This window comes from Rhineura floridana, chromosome 17, assembly GCF_030035675.1.
Source record: "Rhineura floridana isolate rRhiFlo1 chromosome 17, rRhiFlo1.hap2, whole genome shotgun sequence".
Classification (NCBI taxonomy): Eukaryota; Metazoa; Chordata; class Lepidosauria; order Squamata; family Rhineuridae; genus Rhineura; species Rhineura floridana.
In genome coordinates this window covers 7681736-7699767 of record NC_084496.1, presented here as the reverse complement: position 1 = coordinate 7699767, position 18032 = coordinate 7681736, and the positions used below count along the sequence as shown (strand labels likewise).

The window sequence follows — 18032 nt, the reverse complement described above, 5'->3', positions numbered from 1 at the left end:
ACTTCTTGTTGACTGATTATTTGGGGCCTGTGAGGAAGATGGAGCCTGGATTTCACATATTAAAACTAGCCAGATCTTGAGCCGCACACTGCTACACTGTCCCAACACTCTTTTTCTCGGTTTTGCTTCTAGCTTGGCTGCCAACCTGCTGCATGATGAAGGCGTCCAGGCCATTGCGCTGGCGTTGAAGGAGAACCAGGCGCTCGCTTCCCTGCAGTGAGTTTCAGTGCATTTGCCTGCGTTGCCTGAGCATCAGTGCTCTCTGGCCACATGTGTCGCAACCTCAGAGTCTAGGCCCGGACACCTTGTGAACCGCCAGGCAGAACGCAGCTAGCTTGCCACGTGCAACAGCCCACTGGGGACTTGACAAGCCTGTTTTTGCTGTCTGATTGAGACTGCAAAGATAAGGTGTGTTGTTTGACAGTGTCACAATACACAGCAGGCCACAATGCATGGTTGGTGAGCTGTGTTCTGACTGGATATAGAAAAAGGGTGTGTCAAGATCACTAACAGACTGGATGAATCCAATAGCATATTATTGCTTGTTTGGAAATTATGATTCCTGTATTGGACTCTTTTCCAATTTTATATCTCATTGGAAACCAAATAGAATTCACTAAGTGGCTTCCAATTTCCGCATAGGGAGTCAGTTTTTCTGGTCCCTTGGGAGGTAGTTACCATAATACCTAAAGATTTGAAACAGGAACTTTCAGCCTTTGGCAAAGTGGCCTCCCCGAGACTTGGAGCTGGTGGCTATAATTTGATGCTGTCACCTAGTTGTTTGTGATATTTTTCTAGGCCCGGAAAAAATTGTTGCCTCGAAGTATGTATAAACCACATTTCCTTTGGGCTCTGGTTGCTCAGGGACAAGCCCACATGTGGGTCATTCAAGAAAGGGGCCTCTAGAGCAAGGGATGTGGCAGGTTCGAGCCTTGACATTTCTCAGTTTACCCACAAACTCATGACAATTGCACGAATTCAAAATTAGGAGACGTTTGCAGTGTAGAATGATTCAAGGTGATGTGATGGAGATGGACAGATGTCTGGTTCTACCTGTTTTGCATGTGTTGATCCATAAATTCACTCCACCCAGTTCTGCATCATTCTGGACTTTTCTTTTTAAAATCCATGGAAATCCACAATTTTTTTGTAAATCTTTTTGTATGCATTTTAAACTGAAATGTGCATTTTTGTTAGATATTTGTTGAACTACGAACTGTGGGTTGTATCCAATGCTAGTCCTATTCAGAGTAGACCCAGTGAAATCGATAGATGTTGCTAACTTAGGATCATCAATTTCAATGGCTTCTGAGTAGAAAGTGGATGCAACCTGGGATCACAAAATCTGGAGAAGTACAAAAATGGGGCAATAACTCCATTCTGAACCATGTATTAGTCTAGGAAGTGCAAATCAGGTTGGTTCACAATGCAAGCCGAACAAAATCCTTGCCCATCCTTCTGTGATGGGTGAGTGAAACCCCACGTTCTGGGTGCTGCCCCTAGAGGATTAGACCTCACTCTCCTACCCTTGGGAAGCTAGGTGTTTGAGGAGAAGCATTCTAGCCTAGTTATGGGCCACTTTCCAAACTCACCAAAGCAGTCATTCTCTAGAATTGCTTTTTAATATGTTCTTAAACTTTCTTTTTTAAAATGTTTTTAATCTTAGATGTTTTCATAGCTTTTTTTAAGTAACATTTTTGAAGGTGTTTTGTTTTAATGTTTTAAAGTTGGTTTTTATGATGTTTTAATGTTTTTAGTGCTTTTGTTTGCCACCCTGGCCTCCTGCTGGGAGGAAGGGGGGGATATAATAATAACAACAACAACAACAACAACAACAATAATAATAATATTCAATGAGGCGACACTCACATGTGGTTCTTACACATTTGACCAGATTCGTTTGTCTCCCACATGAGAGAAGTTTTTTTTTTTAAGAATGCTTTTTAAAAAAAAGTTTTATCATTTATTTCTTTGCTGCCCTGGGCTGCTTTGGGAGGAAGGGTGGGATATAAATTGAATTTATTTATTCATTTATTGTTACATTTATATCTCACCCATCCTCCCAGAAGGAGCCTAGGGCGGTAATGAATGAATAATCCGCTGTGATGGGGAAGGGTCGTAGTTTATTTATTTATTGGATTTCTTAGTCGCCCATCTGGCTGGCCATCCAGCCACTCTGGGCGACGTACAAAATGAACAAAATAACACAAAATGACACACCAATACAATAAACATTAAAATCTAAAAGCAATGATGGTAAAATCTAGCCCACCCCAAAGGCCTGCCTGAAGAGCCAGGTCTTCACGGCCCGGCAGAAACTCATTGTAGAGGGGGCCTGGCGGAGATCATTTGGAAGGGAGTTCCATAGGGTGGGGGCCACAATTGAAAAAGCCCTCTCTCTGGTCCTCACCAGTCTAGCTGTTTTGACTGGTGGGATAGAGAGAAGGTCTTTTGAGGCCGATCTTGTTAGGCGGCATAGCTAATGATGCCGGCGCACTTCTTCAGACAGACTGGGCCAAAACTGTGTAGGGATTTAAAGGTCAAAACCAACACCTTGAATTGGGCCTGGCAAGTGGTAATGCCAAAGATCACACCTTAGAGCCCTCCCAGATCAGGCCAGTGGCCCAATGTAGCTCAGCATGCTGTTCGCACAGTGGCCATCCAGGCAGGGCTGGGAAAGGCTCCCTGTCTGAAACTCTGGACAGCTGCTGCCAGTCAGTGTAGACAATACTGAGCTAGATGGACCAATGGTCTGTCTTGGAATAAAGTAACTTCCTATTTATTTATGTATAAAAAGATTTATATGCCACCCCCTCGCAAAGCATCAGGGCGGTGTGCAGCAATATAGAAACGTTCAGAAGCAATACAAACTGGACTGGACTGGACTGCCTTCAAGTCGATTCCTACTTATGGCGACCCTTCGAATAGGGTTTTCATGGTAAGCGGGATTCAGAGGGGGTTTATCATTGCCTCCCTCTGAGGCTGAGAGGCAGTGACTGGCCCAAGGCCACCCAGTGAGCTTCATGGCTGTGTGGGGATTCGAACCCTGGTCTCCCAGGTCGTAGTCCAACACCTTAACCACTACACCACACTAAACAATCATTAAAATGGTCAGCTATGGCGTGCACATGCATGAGAGCGGCGTACAGCTGATTCACGCAGTACTTCTTCAAAAAGAAAGGGGGTGGGCAAGAGTTGTGCAACGGGGGCATCTTCTCACACACACCTGCACACAAATTAAGTTGTATGTGCAATGTTGGAGTACGAGCGGGTACTTGCAGTCTCAACATCTGCTGAGAATTGCTACTATGTGTAGGCAGATGTTTACATCCAAACTTTATTGATGTATATCCTGGCCTTTCTCCCAAAGGAGCAACAAAAAGAAAAGCCTTCTGAAAACAGTTTTAAAACATTCTAAAAACACAGTTACAGTTTGAAAACATTCTTTCATCCGGTGATCTCCAGGTTGCCAGGAACAGTCCCCCTTCAGCCATCAAATGCCTGGGTAAACAGGAATGTTTTCAACTTGCTCCTGAAAGTCTCTAGTGATGGAGACAGACGCACCTCACTGGGGAGGGCATTCCACTAACGGAGAGCCACCACCAAAAATGCCCTGTCACGACTCGCCACCAACCGGGCAGCCACCGGTGGCAGCACCACCAAGGCCTCAGCTGCTGATTGTGTGGTCCGAGATGGTTGATACTGGGGAAGGTGTCCTTTTAGATACTTGGGTCCCAAGCCATTTGGGGCTTTATATGCTAATACTTTGAATTGGCCCCGGTAGCTCACTGGCAGCCAGCGCAGTGCTTTCAGGACTGGTGACACATGGCCCTATCAGGCTGCCCCACTTACCGGCCTAGCAGCTGCATTCTGCACCAGCTGCAACCTGTGGACCTTCTTCAAGGGCAGTCCCATGTACAGCTTATTACAGTAGTCCATATGAGCCCTTTCCTGCTTGTATCCTGAAGAGTACAGACCACGAACGGGCTATGATAATGTGCGAATTGGCTCTCATTCCTCTCCTCTCTCTTCCTAGCTTGCAGTGGAACTTCATTCAGTCCAAAGCAGCCAAAGCCCTGAGCCAAGCACTACAGTTCAACGAAAGCCTTGCCATCTTGGAGTAAGTCTCTGCCTCATTGTCTCCAGCTCAGCCCTCAGTAGTGTGAGCAGTTCTTGTAATGGAAAGAAAATTTCCACAACTATTTTGGAAAATGGACCTAAAAAACCCCCCACCTCTCAAACATCAGTTTTAAGAATGATACTGTATTGATATTTCTTTTTAAAAAATCTATATTTCCTGCAAAATATCAATATTTTTAAAAAACTATATTGATTTTTCAAAATACTGATATTTCCTTTAAAATATCAATATTGATATTTTTCTGAGCGAAAGAAGCACACAGATCAGTAAAAGCAGAAGCAAGCGGATAAAGAATGAACTTGAATTGATGCTAGCTTGTTAGGTCGACAGAATGCTTTTGAACTGGCACTGGCCAAATGATCCCATCCTTAGGACACAGCCAAACAGCTTAATTGCATGATTTCCCCCCCAGAAGTAAATCACACTGAGTTCAATGGGACTTACTGCCAAGGAAAGGCACATAGGATTGCAGCCTATTATATTTTATTTAAAAAGTGAGTACACCCTCTCATTCAAAAGCAGCATGAACCTTCCCTTTCCATTCCATGGCAAGATCACAGGATTGCTGGATTAGCTCAAAAGTGCATGCAGTTAAGTAAGAAAAGGTTCCTGCTGACCATCACTAGCTCTGTGCTAGCAGGAATATAACACCAAGAGTGAGTGCACTTGACTTAAGAAAAAGAAAAATCTGGGATAAAGACTCCCAGATTTCATTTTGTTTGTGCCTGTGAAAGTTGGTTTAGTACTGGCATTACTTCTGCAGACCTGTAGCATTTTTTTAATGGTAAGCTGCTGAAAGGCTCCATCATTTTTAGAATGCGGCAAGTGAAAAATGGTTTGAATCCTATTTAAAACAGGTCCTTTCATGATTGGATGACCTCTACAGAAATATACCCCTTTTGCAAATAAACTTTAATATCCCTCTAGCTTGTTAAAAAGCAAAAAAGAAAGTGCTTAATTCAAGCTTCTTGACACGAAACAATTGAAGGACACATTATTGGAGGGTTGCTGTAAGGATGGCTAAGGGTGAAGTGGTTTAATCACTCTAATAGCATCATATAAATGGTTGTTGTTACTATTGATAATAACCAGTAACAATATAATCTCTGCAAGGGCCAATATGTAACAGATAAATTCCTTTTTAAGAGGAACGAGACATCTGTTGAATCCATTCTGCAAATCTAAACCTGTTTCAAACCTGTTCAGCTACTGTGGCTTGTAACGATGGCCCTCTGGGAACTACAGGCTTGTGAAATAGTTCTCTGGGCATTTTGCCACAAAGAACGTTCAGTGTCCTGTAATAACTGCAATTCCCAGGGTTTTTGGGGGCAAGTCATAAACCGGGTTTGTTTGAAACAAGCTCTCCCTTGCATGTAAACTCCCTGTCAGTATGTTCTAGCACAATGCCTAGGTTGCCCATCTGTGCGTTGTTCAAAAAGAGGCCAGCCCCCTTGGATTTGCATCAAAATTGCATGTGTGTATAAATGCAAATCTAAACAAAATTACTTCAACTTAAATAAAAATACGTGTTACTATAGAGGGAAAGATTGTGAGTGGTGTGCTGGCTTAGGATGCTATCCAGGTGTTAACTGTTGATGAGCCACTTCGAGGCGTCCCCTGCTCTCTCATCTGATGGTTCTTTATATTTGAACAAGACTTGCACCAGACTTGCATGACAGAGGACTGTTCTCTGTAATGTAGGACACATGACCAGCCTACCAAGGCATTCACTGGTGTGCTGGTTTTCTGTCTCCTTGATATACTGGAAGGCAGTGGGGGAGCATTCAAAAATTGCAGCATCCCACATCTCATTTTGCTGCACAAGCCGATCAGACCCCAGACGTTGAGCCTCTGAGGATGGACCCCATCACGTAATGTTTGCCTCCCCAAAAGGCAGGCGAGACTTCTTTTCTGTTGTTTGAGGAACTCCAGCGTTGGTTCATGTGCCCTGTTCTAAAATCTCTGAACCTTCAGGGTGGCTAACCCCATGCCTCTGTTGTTTCAGTTTGCAGGAAAACGCAATTGGGGACGAAGGAACAGTTGCCCTGGCTTCTGCTTTGAGGGTGAATTCAACACTCACTGCCCTCTAGTAAGTTTCCAGGAGTGGAATGCCTGTTAATGGGGATAGGTCAATATGCAAGGCTGGTGGAGGGGCTCAGCCACTGCTGGTCTCTGAGCTGAATCTGGCCAGGGTGTGTGTCATTTTTTGGTCCACATGCCCTTAGTGTATGTTGGAACTGAACAGAAGGGCTACAGAAAGCATGCATGGGCGGCTTCCTGAACAGGCGCACTCAATTGCCGATGCCACCATGGAATCAAGAATGGCCGTGCAGAGCGGCAGCAATGGCCTGGAAAGGCTCAAAAACAAAGCTATTGGTAAAGAAGCCATAACATAAATTTATTATTTATTTATTGCATTTGTATACCGCCCCCATAGCCGAAGCTCTCTGGGCAGTTTACAACAATTAAAAACAAATATAAAAACACATGCTGAAATACCTGGGAGAAGAGGAAAGTCTTGACCTGGCACCAAAAAGATAACAGTGTTGGCGCCAGGTGCATTTCAGGGAGATCACTCCATAATTTGGGGGCCACCACTGAGAAGGCCCTCTCCCTTGTTGCCTTCCTCCGAGCTTCCCTCGGAGGAGGCACCCGGAGGAAGGCCTTTGATGTTGAACGTAGTGTATGGGTGGGTTCATGTCGGGAGAGGTGTTTCATCAGGTATTGTGGTCCCAAGCTGTGTAAGGCTTTATAGGTTAAAACCAGCACCTTGAATCGAGTTTGGAAACATACAGGCAGCCAGTACAAGCAGGCCAGAATTGGTTTTATATGTTTGAACCATCTGGTCCCTGTTACCTATCTGGCTGCTGCATTTTGCACAAGCTGCAGTTTCCCAACCGTCTTCAAAGGCAGCCCCATGTAGAGTGCATTGCAGTAATCTAACTTGGAGGTTACCAGAGCATGGACAATTGAAGTCAGGTTATCCCTGTCCAGATAGGGGCGTAGCTGGGCCACCAACTGAAGTTGGTAGAAGGTACTCTGTGCCACCGAGGCTACCTGAGCCTCAAGTGACAGAGATGGTTCTAGGAGAATCCCCAAGCTACGAACCTGCTCCTTCAGGGGGAGTGCAACCCCATCTAGGACAGGTTGGATATCTACCATCCGGTCAGAAGGACCACCCATTAAATTCTTAATGGATGAGGAAACTGTGGTCCTCCAGAAGCTGTTGCACTGCAACTCCCTGGCCATTGGCCATGCTGATGGCAGGGGCTGATGGGAGTCCATCAATATCTGGAAGATGCCATGCTGGCTCCACTACACCTGAGGTGCACAGTACCTAGAAATGGCCAAGTGATTTTGACATATAAGACGGAAAGTCACATTAGTGCCTGCTCCCTTTCTTGGTGGTAAAAATACAGCAATGGTATATCAAGCAATTAAGAGTTTGTTGTCCTTTCAGGATAGCCAAAATCAGCTGCCTGAAGTGCCCTCCTTGCTCCACCTAATGGTAGGGCTGGCCCTAGCAGCACTGCTTGGGTGTCCTTGGAGCAGCCTGGCGGGGCTAGGTAGAGTTGTTGTAAATGTGCCCCGTTTTGTTCCAGCCTCCAGGTGGCGCTGATTGGGGAGAAAGGGGCCAAAGCTCTGGGGGAGGCCTTGGCTCTTAACAAAAGCCTGGCAACGCTGGAGTAAGTATTTCTAAATCCCCATATGTATTCACTGGGAGGGAGGGGGAAAGTTAGCAGCTTAATGGTGCCATCTTGGAACTGGACAAGCTGGTACATCTGAATTTCATTGTGATTCTTCCAGCTCCCCCGCTCCTTTTTTTGCCTCTAGGGCTTCGTAGAATCGTTGCATCATTTGGGCATCAAACTAAACAGCTGGTGCTAATTCCTCTTCCTTGTTTCGATTACAGCTTGAGAGGCAACACCATTGGGTTGGCAGGGGCCAAGGCAATGGCCAATGCCTTGAAAGTCAACTGTGCCCTCCGCAGGCTGAAGTAAGTAATGCAAAATAAAAGCAACAGACAACAAAGCCATCCTATACTCTTACGAAGTGCATGGCTGTTTAAAATGAGTGCATCTGGAGTAGGTTGGCCAGATGCGCTCCTACCTTTGGATCTTCTTCAGTAGCCAAATAAATAAAATCTGTCAACCAAATACGTAGGAACAACAGTGATTAATACCTCAGCTGGTACACAGTTCTCTTAAAATCACAATATATGTGGTGGCAACAACACACACCCAATGGCTTTAGTACAGAAATCCTGAACTGCAACATTAATCAGGCTTGTTCAGATAACAGGATTCTATCAATCCTATACAATTTTTTTTAAAAAACCTTAAATCATAAAGATACATTAATAATAAAAAAAATTGTATCAATTTTTCAGTTCCTAATGTGGCATTAGTAAGAAGTTCTAGTGTGAGGATTCAAATTATTTTCAAACAGCATGAAGCCTTGGGCGAATCGTGCCTGGCCGTAACCATTTTTTTAATAGCCTGGTTAGAAATAGAAATAGTTTTGCACTGAAAACCCAGCCAGAGGCGCCAGTTTTGCACCAGGGTAGCAAGGATCTGTTGTTGCTACTAGGGTAGGGATGGGATCCATTGGCTGGTGCCAGTTTGGAAGCATTCCATTGGTGGTAATGATTTGAATTTGTCCTTTGTCCGCAAGCTGCTGCCTTTGCCAACACATTTCCCCCCATGAATATTAATACTGATATTAATATTGATAAATTGAAGGAAATATCAATAAATCTATCAATATTAATATCAATATTTCAAGGCAAGGAAAATCGCTACATAAAAATCTAATCTGCACTGATAGAGAATAAGCGAATTAATGGTACCAAATATGAATTGGGCAGAATTCTAGCACATTCCTATACTGGAGGGAAGGATTCAAGGCTCATACTACCTGACTAGTGCAACTTCTTTCAACTGTAATTGTGAGAGGGCTGCAATCTCCTTGAAGAGTCCCTCCTCTGCCCCAGCAATTAGGCTTGAAAATAGCTTGCACCCAATGGAAGACTTTTCTTCCAAGCCCAGTCACCACTTGGGGGCAAATTTTGGTAGGGGCATCACAGCACACAGGGAGGGTTAACCCAGCTACAAACTCCACCGAAATTACCCTGTGTGGTAGGGACCTTTGAAAAAAATCCTAATTGGCATCAATGGAAGTGTTGTTTTTTTAAAAGAAGCCTATTTGTATCATGGGGGGCACAGAGGAAGGCAGGTTGCAGGCCAGATGGAATGGCTAACTGGGCTTCATTTGGCCTGCAGACTGGAGCTTCCCACCTCTTCTTGTAGGTTCCCCTGGTTGGCAGGTTGTCTGGTTGGCAGTGATCTATGACAGGGCCTTTTCAGTGGTGGCAACCGTTTGTGGAATGCCCTTCTGTCTCCACTATTATTCATTTAGGAGGAATCACTTTTAAGAGGAATTTGAAAACATTCCTGCTTACCCTGGCGTTTGATGGCTGTGAAGGAAATTGTTCCTGGCAACCTGGAGATCATTGGATAGAAGAAAGTTTTTATCTGCAACTGTTTTTTAGAATGTTTTGCTTTTAGAATGCTTTTTAAAAAATTGTTTTGTTGCTGTGTGTGCTGCCTTGGGCTCCTTTAGGAGGAAGGGAGGGATCTAAATTTAATAATAATAAATGATAATAATAATAATACTCAGTGGAGCTCCTGGGAGAAATAAAACAAAGCTGGAACAGATGGAGGAGTATGTGTGTAAGGGATCATAACATGTGTTCTCTTGTCCACAGCCTGCAGGAGAACTCCCTGGGCATGGATGGCGCAATCTGTATTGCCACAGCTCTGACTGGAAGCCACAACCTCACCTACATCAAGTAACTTACTTTTCATGAGCTTGGTCTACAAAGTACCATTTCGTATCTGGCCCCAGAGAATTTGGAAGTGGTGGGCAGGGTGGGGTGGAGCAGAGCACTTAATCCTGAACATGGCGTTGTGCATTCTATGCATCCATGGATGCACCTTGAAAGCAGAATTCAGTTTCCTGAGATCCTCAGACTTATAAAACAACAACCCAGGTTTCTAGTCCATATGATGCAAATACATGGCGTGGTGTCTAGTGAAATCTCAGAAGCCAGAGTGGGGCTGAGCAGGAAGTTCAGGGCTGTGGCTCTGCCTACTAGATATGAATCAGAACAGGTGTGGGGAACCTTTGGCCCTTCAGATGTTGCTATAGTACACCTTCCATCATCCTTGGCCGTTAGCCCTGCTTGCTGAGGCTGATGGGAGTTGTAGTTCAGCAACACCTGGAGGCCCAAAGGTTTCCCACAGTTGTTAGAAGGCACTTTAGTCTTAGGCTGCTCACATACCATACATTTATAGCACATGGTTTCACCCAAAGAACTGTAGATTACCCCTTGTAGAGCTACAGTGCCCAGGATTCTTTGGGGGAAGGCATGTGCTTTAAAAATATGGTGTGTACACAGGCAAAGTCTCTGTTGCAGATCAGGAGTGCCCATCCCCAACGGCCTCCACACAAGCAGAGCCCAGTCCCTGCCAGATTCAGTTGCCCACTGAACAAAATCGCCAACTGGTTCAGCCTTGTAAAGGCTGCATGCAACAGGGAAGGTGTGGACCTGCTCCTCCCCAAGCTTCTCTTTGCGAGACTGACATGGCAGAAAACTGCAACTACAGTGATCAGTCAGACTGAGCAAAGCCTACACAGAGATGCTGCATTCAGTTACCTTCTTTTTTCTCTCCCTTCCACAGCTTACAGGGAAATAAAATAGGTGAATCAGGAGCCAAAGTGATTGCTGATGCCATCCGCACAAACGCCCCCGGCTGCGTGGTGGAGATGTGAGAGAGGGGCTCCCGGTCCGAGATGCCAGATATTTCACACCCTGGGGATGTGCCTTCCCCACTGACCGAGGACACAGTGTAAAGGAAGAGCACCAGGGAGTGTCACGCTGCTCCAGTGGATGGGTCTATGCAGGGATGCGGACTGAGCAGTGAAGGCAGTTGTGGCAGAGAATGACCGTGTCATTTTCATCCTTGACATTTTCTCCTGCCGGTGAAGGTGTCTGGGTGCTTCAGATGTTTTGCACAAGTGGTCTGTGTCTTCCTGAAGAACTGCAGCCACTTGTTTAGATTCTATAAACTGTGCAATAGCTAGCAGATAAACCCCACAAAAACCCCACAAGAAGAAACAAGACTGCAGAGGGATGGAGGCGGCATTTATTTGTGAAAATGGGAAGGAATGTCAAAGTCAAAGAAATTTAGTCTGGCAAAAAGCCTCACGCATCGCACAAGCTGCAAGAACTCAGCACAGAGCTAGCTCAACAGGCGATGCCTGCTGCTATCAGAGGATGGGATCTACAGAATATTTCCATTTATCCTCTGGAAAATGAAGCTGCCAGAGATTGGTAGCTCTGTGTGGTTTTTGACAAGTGGAAAGTATTCAGTCAAGCCTGTTCAGTACTAAGAGGCCTATTGCCCCAGAATAAGGACAAAAAAATGCATATTTCTTCTAAACGAGTTTTTAAAAAAATGAAAACTTGCTTGGAAAACCAAACGGCAAGGACCCAGCATTAAATAATTAAGTTAAGAACAATCATTGCTTTTCCTAGATCTTCTGGTATCTCAAGATGACAGTGCGTTACTCTTGGATGGGTTTATATGGCAAAGGGATAAATGAGAGATGAAACTGAGTTACAGAAAGAATTCCAGAATAATCTGGGGCTCCTTGCTGGCCGCCTTTATCAGTATTGCTCAACTGGTGATGGAAATATTTGCTCTGTCTGAGGTGTTGGGGCTGCAACGTACCTTTGTCCCCGACACAAGGAGGAGTTCCTTTTCTTCTGTCAAGGACAGCGGGGCCCTTGAGATGTCAGTTCAGGATTCAGTCTTCATCTGCGGAAGTTGTTCATTTGAAGGTGTGTCGCTGGAAGTCTTAAAATCTTCGGCACTATCGAGTGAGGCAGCGCCTGAACGCTGTAAGTATCCCTGACTGCACTTGCACGTGAACAGACCACAGCAAACGAGCTGAGCTGCTTAAGAGTTCCACCATGTGTTACTTCTGTGGTGCTCTTTTCACTGCTATCAAAGTTGCCTTTACTCTAGAGAACATCCTGTCCAAGAGGGTGGTGTGTGTCAGCCTTTTCGCCTCTCTGTGCTCCTCAAGATTTGCTGTGGGGGCGTCACAGCTACTCAGAAGTCGTTGTCGCTCTCCTCCAGGGGCTCCGGCTTCCTCACCCTCCGGCTGGCCTTGTTGGGAGAGAGATCCATGCTGTCATCTTCCAAGTCGTCGTCGTCGTCATCGTCGTCCAGATCAATTTCACTGTCTTCAGTGTCTTCCTATAGGAAAGTATATTGCTTATTATTTGGATTCTTACCAAAAGTGTGCCCTGTTCTGAAGGCTTGGCGTAGGTAACAATCAGACTCGTGTAATCAAACCACTAAAACCTGCCGCCCTGGGCTCCCTTTGGGAGGAAGAGCTGGATGTAAATTTAATAAATAAATACATAAAATAATGAGGCTATGACCAATTAAAGAAATCTTAGTCAATTAACCAAATCGACTTTAGTTGAGCTGGCACAGAAGCAGAGCCCTGCGGGGTCAGGCCAAAGGGGGCCCCATCTAGTTCAGCATCCTGTTCTCACAGTGGCCCACCAGATGCGCCAAAGGGAGGCCTCCAAGCAGGACCTGAGCGCAAGAGCACTCTCCCCATTTGCAGTTCCCAGTAACTGGCATTCAGAGACATGCTGCCTCCAAAATGAGAGGTACAGCATGTGGCCATCACGGTGAATAGCCACTGATGATCTCTTTCATGACTATGTCTAGCCTTTTAAAGCCATCCAAGCTGGTGGCTATCACTACCTCTTGCAGGAGCAAATTCCACAGTGTGCTGTGTGAAGAAGTACTAAGTAAATGCTTAGCCCTATGCCTCACCCCACAAGACTGGAATTTTCAACTGGGGGGGGGCTGCAGTGGGAAGGGGGGAACTAGAGAAAATCATGAGGCAGCAGCTAGCCTTCTGTTTTGACCATACCTCTTCTTTAAAGCAGCAGATATGAAGATGATAGATATCTGAGCACACACAGAGCGCTTTGCCTCCCCACCCCAAAATCCTTAAGTAGATCTGCTTAGATCTGGCACGGCTTCCACCCTGCCCTCAGTCCTTGGATCTCTCTTTTGAAGCATTGCTCCAACCTCAGGAGCACTGCAGAGAGGAGGCGCACCCACCTTCACTTAGGCTCTGGAGGCTTTGCGTTTACAGGCCTGGGCTGCCCCGACCTTTGGAGAGGGAGCAGCAGGGGGTGCAGAGGTAACGCACAATGGAAGCAGAAAGAAATGAGAGAGAAAGAAATGAAACCAGTAAGTACTGCCAAATGAATGGGAGGGAAAGAGGCACTGTGGGAAGGGGGCAGAGCGTCTCCAAAAGAGGGAAGAGGAGGAGATAGCTGAACAGGGCAGTAAAAACAAAAGTCAACCCTTTGAGGGCCAGAGACGAAGAACGTAGGAAAAGCCTGCTGGATCGGGCCAATGGCCCATTTTAGTGAAATTACTGGGCACCAAATGATACATTTTGAAAGACAAATTAAATGAAGATAATTACAAGACAACAAAATGAGTTTCGATCCAGAGAGAGGGAGAGATATCCGAGCAAGACTGCTTGCCACTTTGCGGTTCTGCTTCCCCAGCTTACCCAATGCAGCAGCAAAGAAGGGAAAGATGCGGCTAGACTGGGAAGGAAAGAGAGAGAGGCCTACAGACAAAAGGAAAAACGTGAGAGGTGGAAGGTGCCAAGAGCTTGGAGGAAAGGAAGGGTGACAGCGGGACAAGAATAAGGCAGGTATGGCTGAAGGAACAGGCTTGCCATGCAAACACCCTTGGCCAGCAGCATCTTTTGCTTTTACTTACGTCATCCTCTGTGTCTCCCCCTTGCATTGTTCCTACAATCCGCTTGTTTGGTCTCCCTGGAGCAGAGAGAGAGAGAATGCATGAGAACGTAGCCGTGCATCCAGCAATGCAGGAGAGACAGTCTCCTCCCCCCCCGCCCCGGCCAGAGAATCAAAGGTGGTGTAAGAGAGGGAGGTGCCTGGCACTCGGACTCTTCTTGTTCTCTGGTTTGGTTTTTGTAGCCTCTTAATTCTGTGTTTCTCGCTAAAGCACAGGAAGCACTCTAAGGCATTTGCATTAGTCAGAATGAGATGGCCGCCTCAGGAGCTGATTCTGTGCATCATAAAAAGGCAGCAAATTGTTAGCTGTTTCATGTACGATTACTGTACTTTTTATTTGCAGTGGGAGATGCTTGTGGGATTCCGGTGTCTCAAATACCAACTTGGCCAGCCTAAGGTTGTGGGCACCTTATCTTGCAAGGGGGTGGGGAGGGCTGTTTGCTGTCCTGCTTCAGGCAGCAAAATGTCTTGGGCCGGCAGCTGACAGAGTACTTCTGTGCATCGACACTTCTACCATAATGTTGCTGGTGAGGCTCCGGAGAGGCTTGTGAAAGCATCACCACGTTGCAACGTCACAATGTGACGCTGGAGAAGGGACCGGAGGCCAGTGCATCTTGTAGCTTTGGTTCAGGCGGATACTTTCTGGGGACTCAGCTGTGCTCCTGGGCCAACAGTTCCACATGGATGAGCAATAAATCCAAATGTGGGGTCGGAGGGAGACGGAGAGGATCCCTTAAAGGAAGCAAACAAGCTGCAATGTCTCACTCGCCTCCTGCTCTCAAAACTCGGATGCAGGCATACGCTCAATCATTAAATCCTCGGCTGAGACAGGACCAGTCACCCTTCTTTAAGGGAGAAATGCCTTTGGGCGTGTCCAGGCAGCCCTACATGCCAAGTGTGCCATTTTGGCACAGGTGATGTCCAAATATATCATGGTCCCCTGCTGGCCCACCAGCCGGGCAGGGTGGCCTCTGCAGTCCACGCTGGCAGATTACGTGTATTAGTGAGTGCAAGGCAGGGTGGGCAGGGGAGGTACTTGTCTTTCCCTGGGATGTTTTGTAAACGCCTGAGTTAACAGACAGCCCCCCGGCCCAGGGCATGGGAAGTGGCAGGCCAGAGGTGCCCTTCTGGAGAAGCCTCTCATACCCAACTGCTATTGGTGGATAAAGGCTCAGCACAGGTTTCTAAGAGCCAAGCTGGACGGGAGGGGTGAAGAGTCTGGGCACTTAGCGTAAGAGGCATGCGGGTGAGGAGGACAGAACCCCCACCTCCTGCAGCTTACCTCTCCAGGCCCTCTCCTTCCAGCCAGGTCTCCGACACCAGAAGCGCTCTGGGCTGAGAACAGTTCCCTGCCAATCTGCAGAATCCCATCATTCTGTGCATCTGCCACATCTTTCCATTGCCCACAGATTTCAACATCCAAATATTCCCACTTCCACTTCCTTAAAACCACGTTTCTAGTTCTCAGGGTCACGACAACAGGTCTGTGGGCAGCTCCTTATGAAATGAAGATGGGGATGTCCTTGCACAGCTCCCAGTCATTTCCACATGGCGTGTGGAGGGGAACTTGAGAGCCAATGGCGGTGTAGGGCTTAGAGTGTTGGCTGAACTTGGAGACCAGGGTTCAAATCCCCACTCAGCCATGAAGCTCACTGGGTGGCCTTGAGCCAATCACTTCCTCTCAGCCTAACCTACCTCACAGGGTGGTTATGAGGATAAAACAAGAAGAGGGAGAACCATGTTTGTAGGCCCCCTTGAGCTCCTTGGAGGAAAGGTGGGCTATCAATATAACGATAAATCAGATATATAAAACATCTGTGTCCCCACAATTTGGGAAGAATGAGCAAGGGTGGCAGGTGTGGGTCCAGGTACCTTGCATCAGCATCTCCATGGCTGTATGCTGCTTCATCAGTTGCCTGCCTTCCATCTCGCTGTCGGATCCCTCATCCTCGTGGATCTCCATGTCTGAGTCGTCATGACCTAAATAAAAACAAGGACGCCCACAAGAGTTAATGACTGTCGCCGAGACATGCCCAGGATGTCGCCCCGTCTCCCTTTGACTCTGTGGAAGGAGTGGCTGTGGGCTGACAGGCAGGGGAGAGGCCACAGCTCAGCAGCAGAGAACAAGGCCTGCAGGAAAAAAGGCCCTAGAGACTTCCGGTTAAAAGGACCTCAGGCAGATGTCGTGGGAAAGAACTTTGCTTGAGATTGTGGAGAACAGTTAGAGTAGACAGATGGACCACCATCTCACTCAGCGTAAGGCAGTGCTGCACGTTCTTAAGTACTGGCTTTAGGGTCACAGTCACCTGCTAGGACTATCTGGGCATTTTTACCTGTTGCAATCTGGCACTACACAGAACCAACGCAAGACATTTGTCGAAGGGTTTGTCATCACCACCACTTCTGTAGTTTCTGGCGGGGATGGCCAACTTCCTTCACTTGGGGCTGGATCTTTCCCTTCATTTGTTCATTTATAAAGTGCACAGACCATGGTCAGGGCGACTCTGTTCAGGATTATCGCTGTTGCCATGTGCATCTGTGACTGTCAGGCCCCTCTCCCCTCCAGCTAAAGATCCTGGCTGGCCAAACCCACTAAGGTCTGGATCCAGAGTAGCACAGAGCAGACCTCTGCAAACTTGATGCTCCAATAGATTGCGGCCATGGTCAGGTTCTTTTTGCCCATCCCCACTCTTGAAAATCTGCTCTGGGTCATTAGGGAAGGTGGCATTGGTGCAAATCATCTCCTCCCACACACCCACGGGATAAAGTCTCATTTATTTGAGCAGAACTTCCTGCTGGACCCAACTCACTTCTACAACTGAAAGAAGCCCTTCCTGTTTGCAGAACATCAGGTTCCGATTCAACCTTAAACGGCCAGATCCAAGCCAAACGTTTTGCAAAGGGGATGTCCTGGCTCAGAAGCAGAGCCTTGTCTGCTCTTAAGCGAGGGGCTGGCTTTTGATCCTCCAAACTTTATAGGACTGAATATCTGAAAGGGACTGAAACCCACACAGTTCAATCTTCTGCCCCAAAATGTTTCCTTGACAGATATACTGGTTCATATCCAGACCTGTATATACTTTGCAATTCCATCCAAGTGATCTGCCAGTGGTGGCTGTTGCCCACTGGGACTGGTAGGGCGGAAAGCAAGGAGCCCAAGGGTAGGTGGTGCCACAGCCAATGACAGCCAGAGTCAACTCATTCCAGTTTTGTCCCCATCCTTTCCCCTGATGAGTTCTACAAGGGCAATGCTGAGGCTAAGGAGGAGGATGCTGACGGTCAGTGTTTGGACTGGGCTGGCTGTAAGCAAGAAGGCAGGCAAGGCAGGTGGGGGCAAGTGAGGTTGGTGGGGCAGTTCCCCATTCGCCCTAGTGGACCAGCCTCCACTGTGATATACAACAGCAAAAATTGGTATCAGGTGCAGATTTCAGCCTCCCGAGCATCTGAGCTTGCTTGCTTTGAAAATGACTGGTCCTCATGTCTGCAAAGGAGAGCTTGAATGTGTGGAAAACTCGAAAGCCACTAGGAATTTCAGCAGTCAGGGTGGGGTGGGGTGTTCCTTTTTGCATCATTAATGCAGCCTCCAGGATTCTCCTCTCTTGGCACTGAATTCGGGTCATTTCAGGGAATGCAGAGACCTTTGTATGGGATTGGGACAGTGGTGCGAAGTGAAGGTTTTAAAAAAACATTTCCCCCCCATTCTATTTTCCTGATCAAAATACATCCCCCCAGCTGTTACTAGCCTAACTCAGGAAAAAAGAAATGGCATAATACAAAAGAAAAGGCATAATACAAGTACAAACATTTTACACACACACAGAGAGAATGATTTTGAAAGAGGAAACGGCACTGAGGGGGAAATCTGAAATGCCTCCTGTTATCTCTAGGGAAGACTGGTGGCTCCCTCCTGTTATCTCTAGGGAAGACTGGTGGCTCCAATGTCATTGCGGCAGTGATTCC

The 18032-nt window shown here is 46.7% G+C and overlaps 2 protein-coding genes across 7 annotated transcripts in view; one reads left to right on the top strand and one right to left on the bottom strand.

Moving 5' to 3' along the window:
- Positions 1–12644, top strand: part of NLRC3 (NLR family CARD domain containing 3) — a 43051-nt gene extending 30407 nt beyond the window's left edge. For 4 of the 5 annotated variants that reach the window (XM_061599519.1, XM_061599517.1, XM_061599516.1 and 1 more), the window contains 7 exons: positions 133–216; positions 4037–4120; positions 6147–6230; positions 7744–7827; positions 8055–8138; positions 9909–9992; positions 10885–12644. In XM_061599519.1, coding sequence (XP_061455503.1) covers positions 133–216; positions 4037–4120; positions 6147–6230; positions 7744–7827; positions 8055–8138; positions 9909–9992; positions 10885–10975 — 595 coding nt within the window. In that variant the 3' untranslated portion in view covers positions 10976–12644. The remainder of the gene's footprint in view (positions 1–132; positions 217–4036; positions 4121–6146; positions 6231–7743; positions 7828–8054; positions 8139–9908; positions 9993–10884) is intronic. The other variant, XR_009759377.1, reaches the window with a different exon arrangement.
- Positions 11858–18032, bottom strand: part of CLUAP1 (clusterin associated protein 1) — an 81138-nt gene continuing 74963 nt past the window's right edge. For both annotated transcript variants that reach the window (XM_061599522.1, XM_061599520.1), the window contains exons 10-12: positions 15945–16052; positions 14035–14090; positions 11858–12468 (exon numbers count right to left, since the gene is read on the bottom strand). In XM_061599522.1, coding sequence (XP_061455506.1) covers positions 12322–12468; positions 14035–14090; positions 15945–16052 — 311 coding nt within the window. In that variant the 3' untranslated portion in view covers positions 11858–12321. The remainder of the gene's footprint in view (positions 12469–14034; positions 14091–15944; positions 16053–18032) is intronic.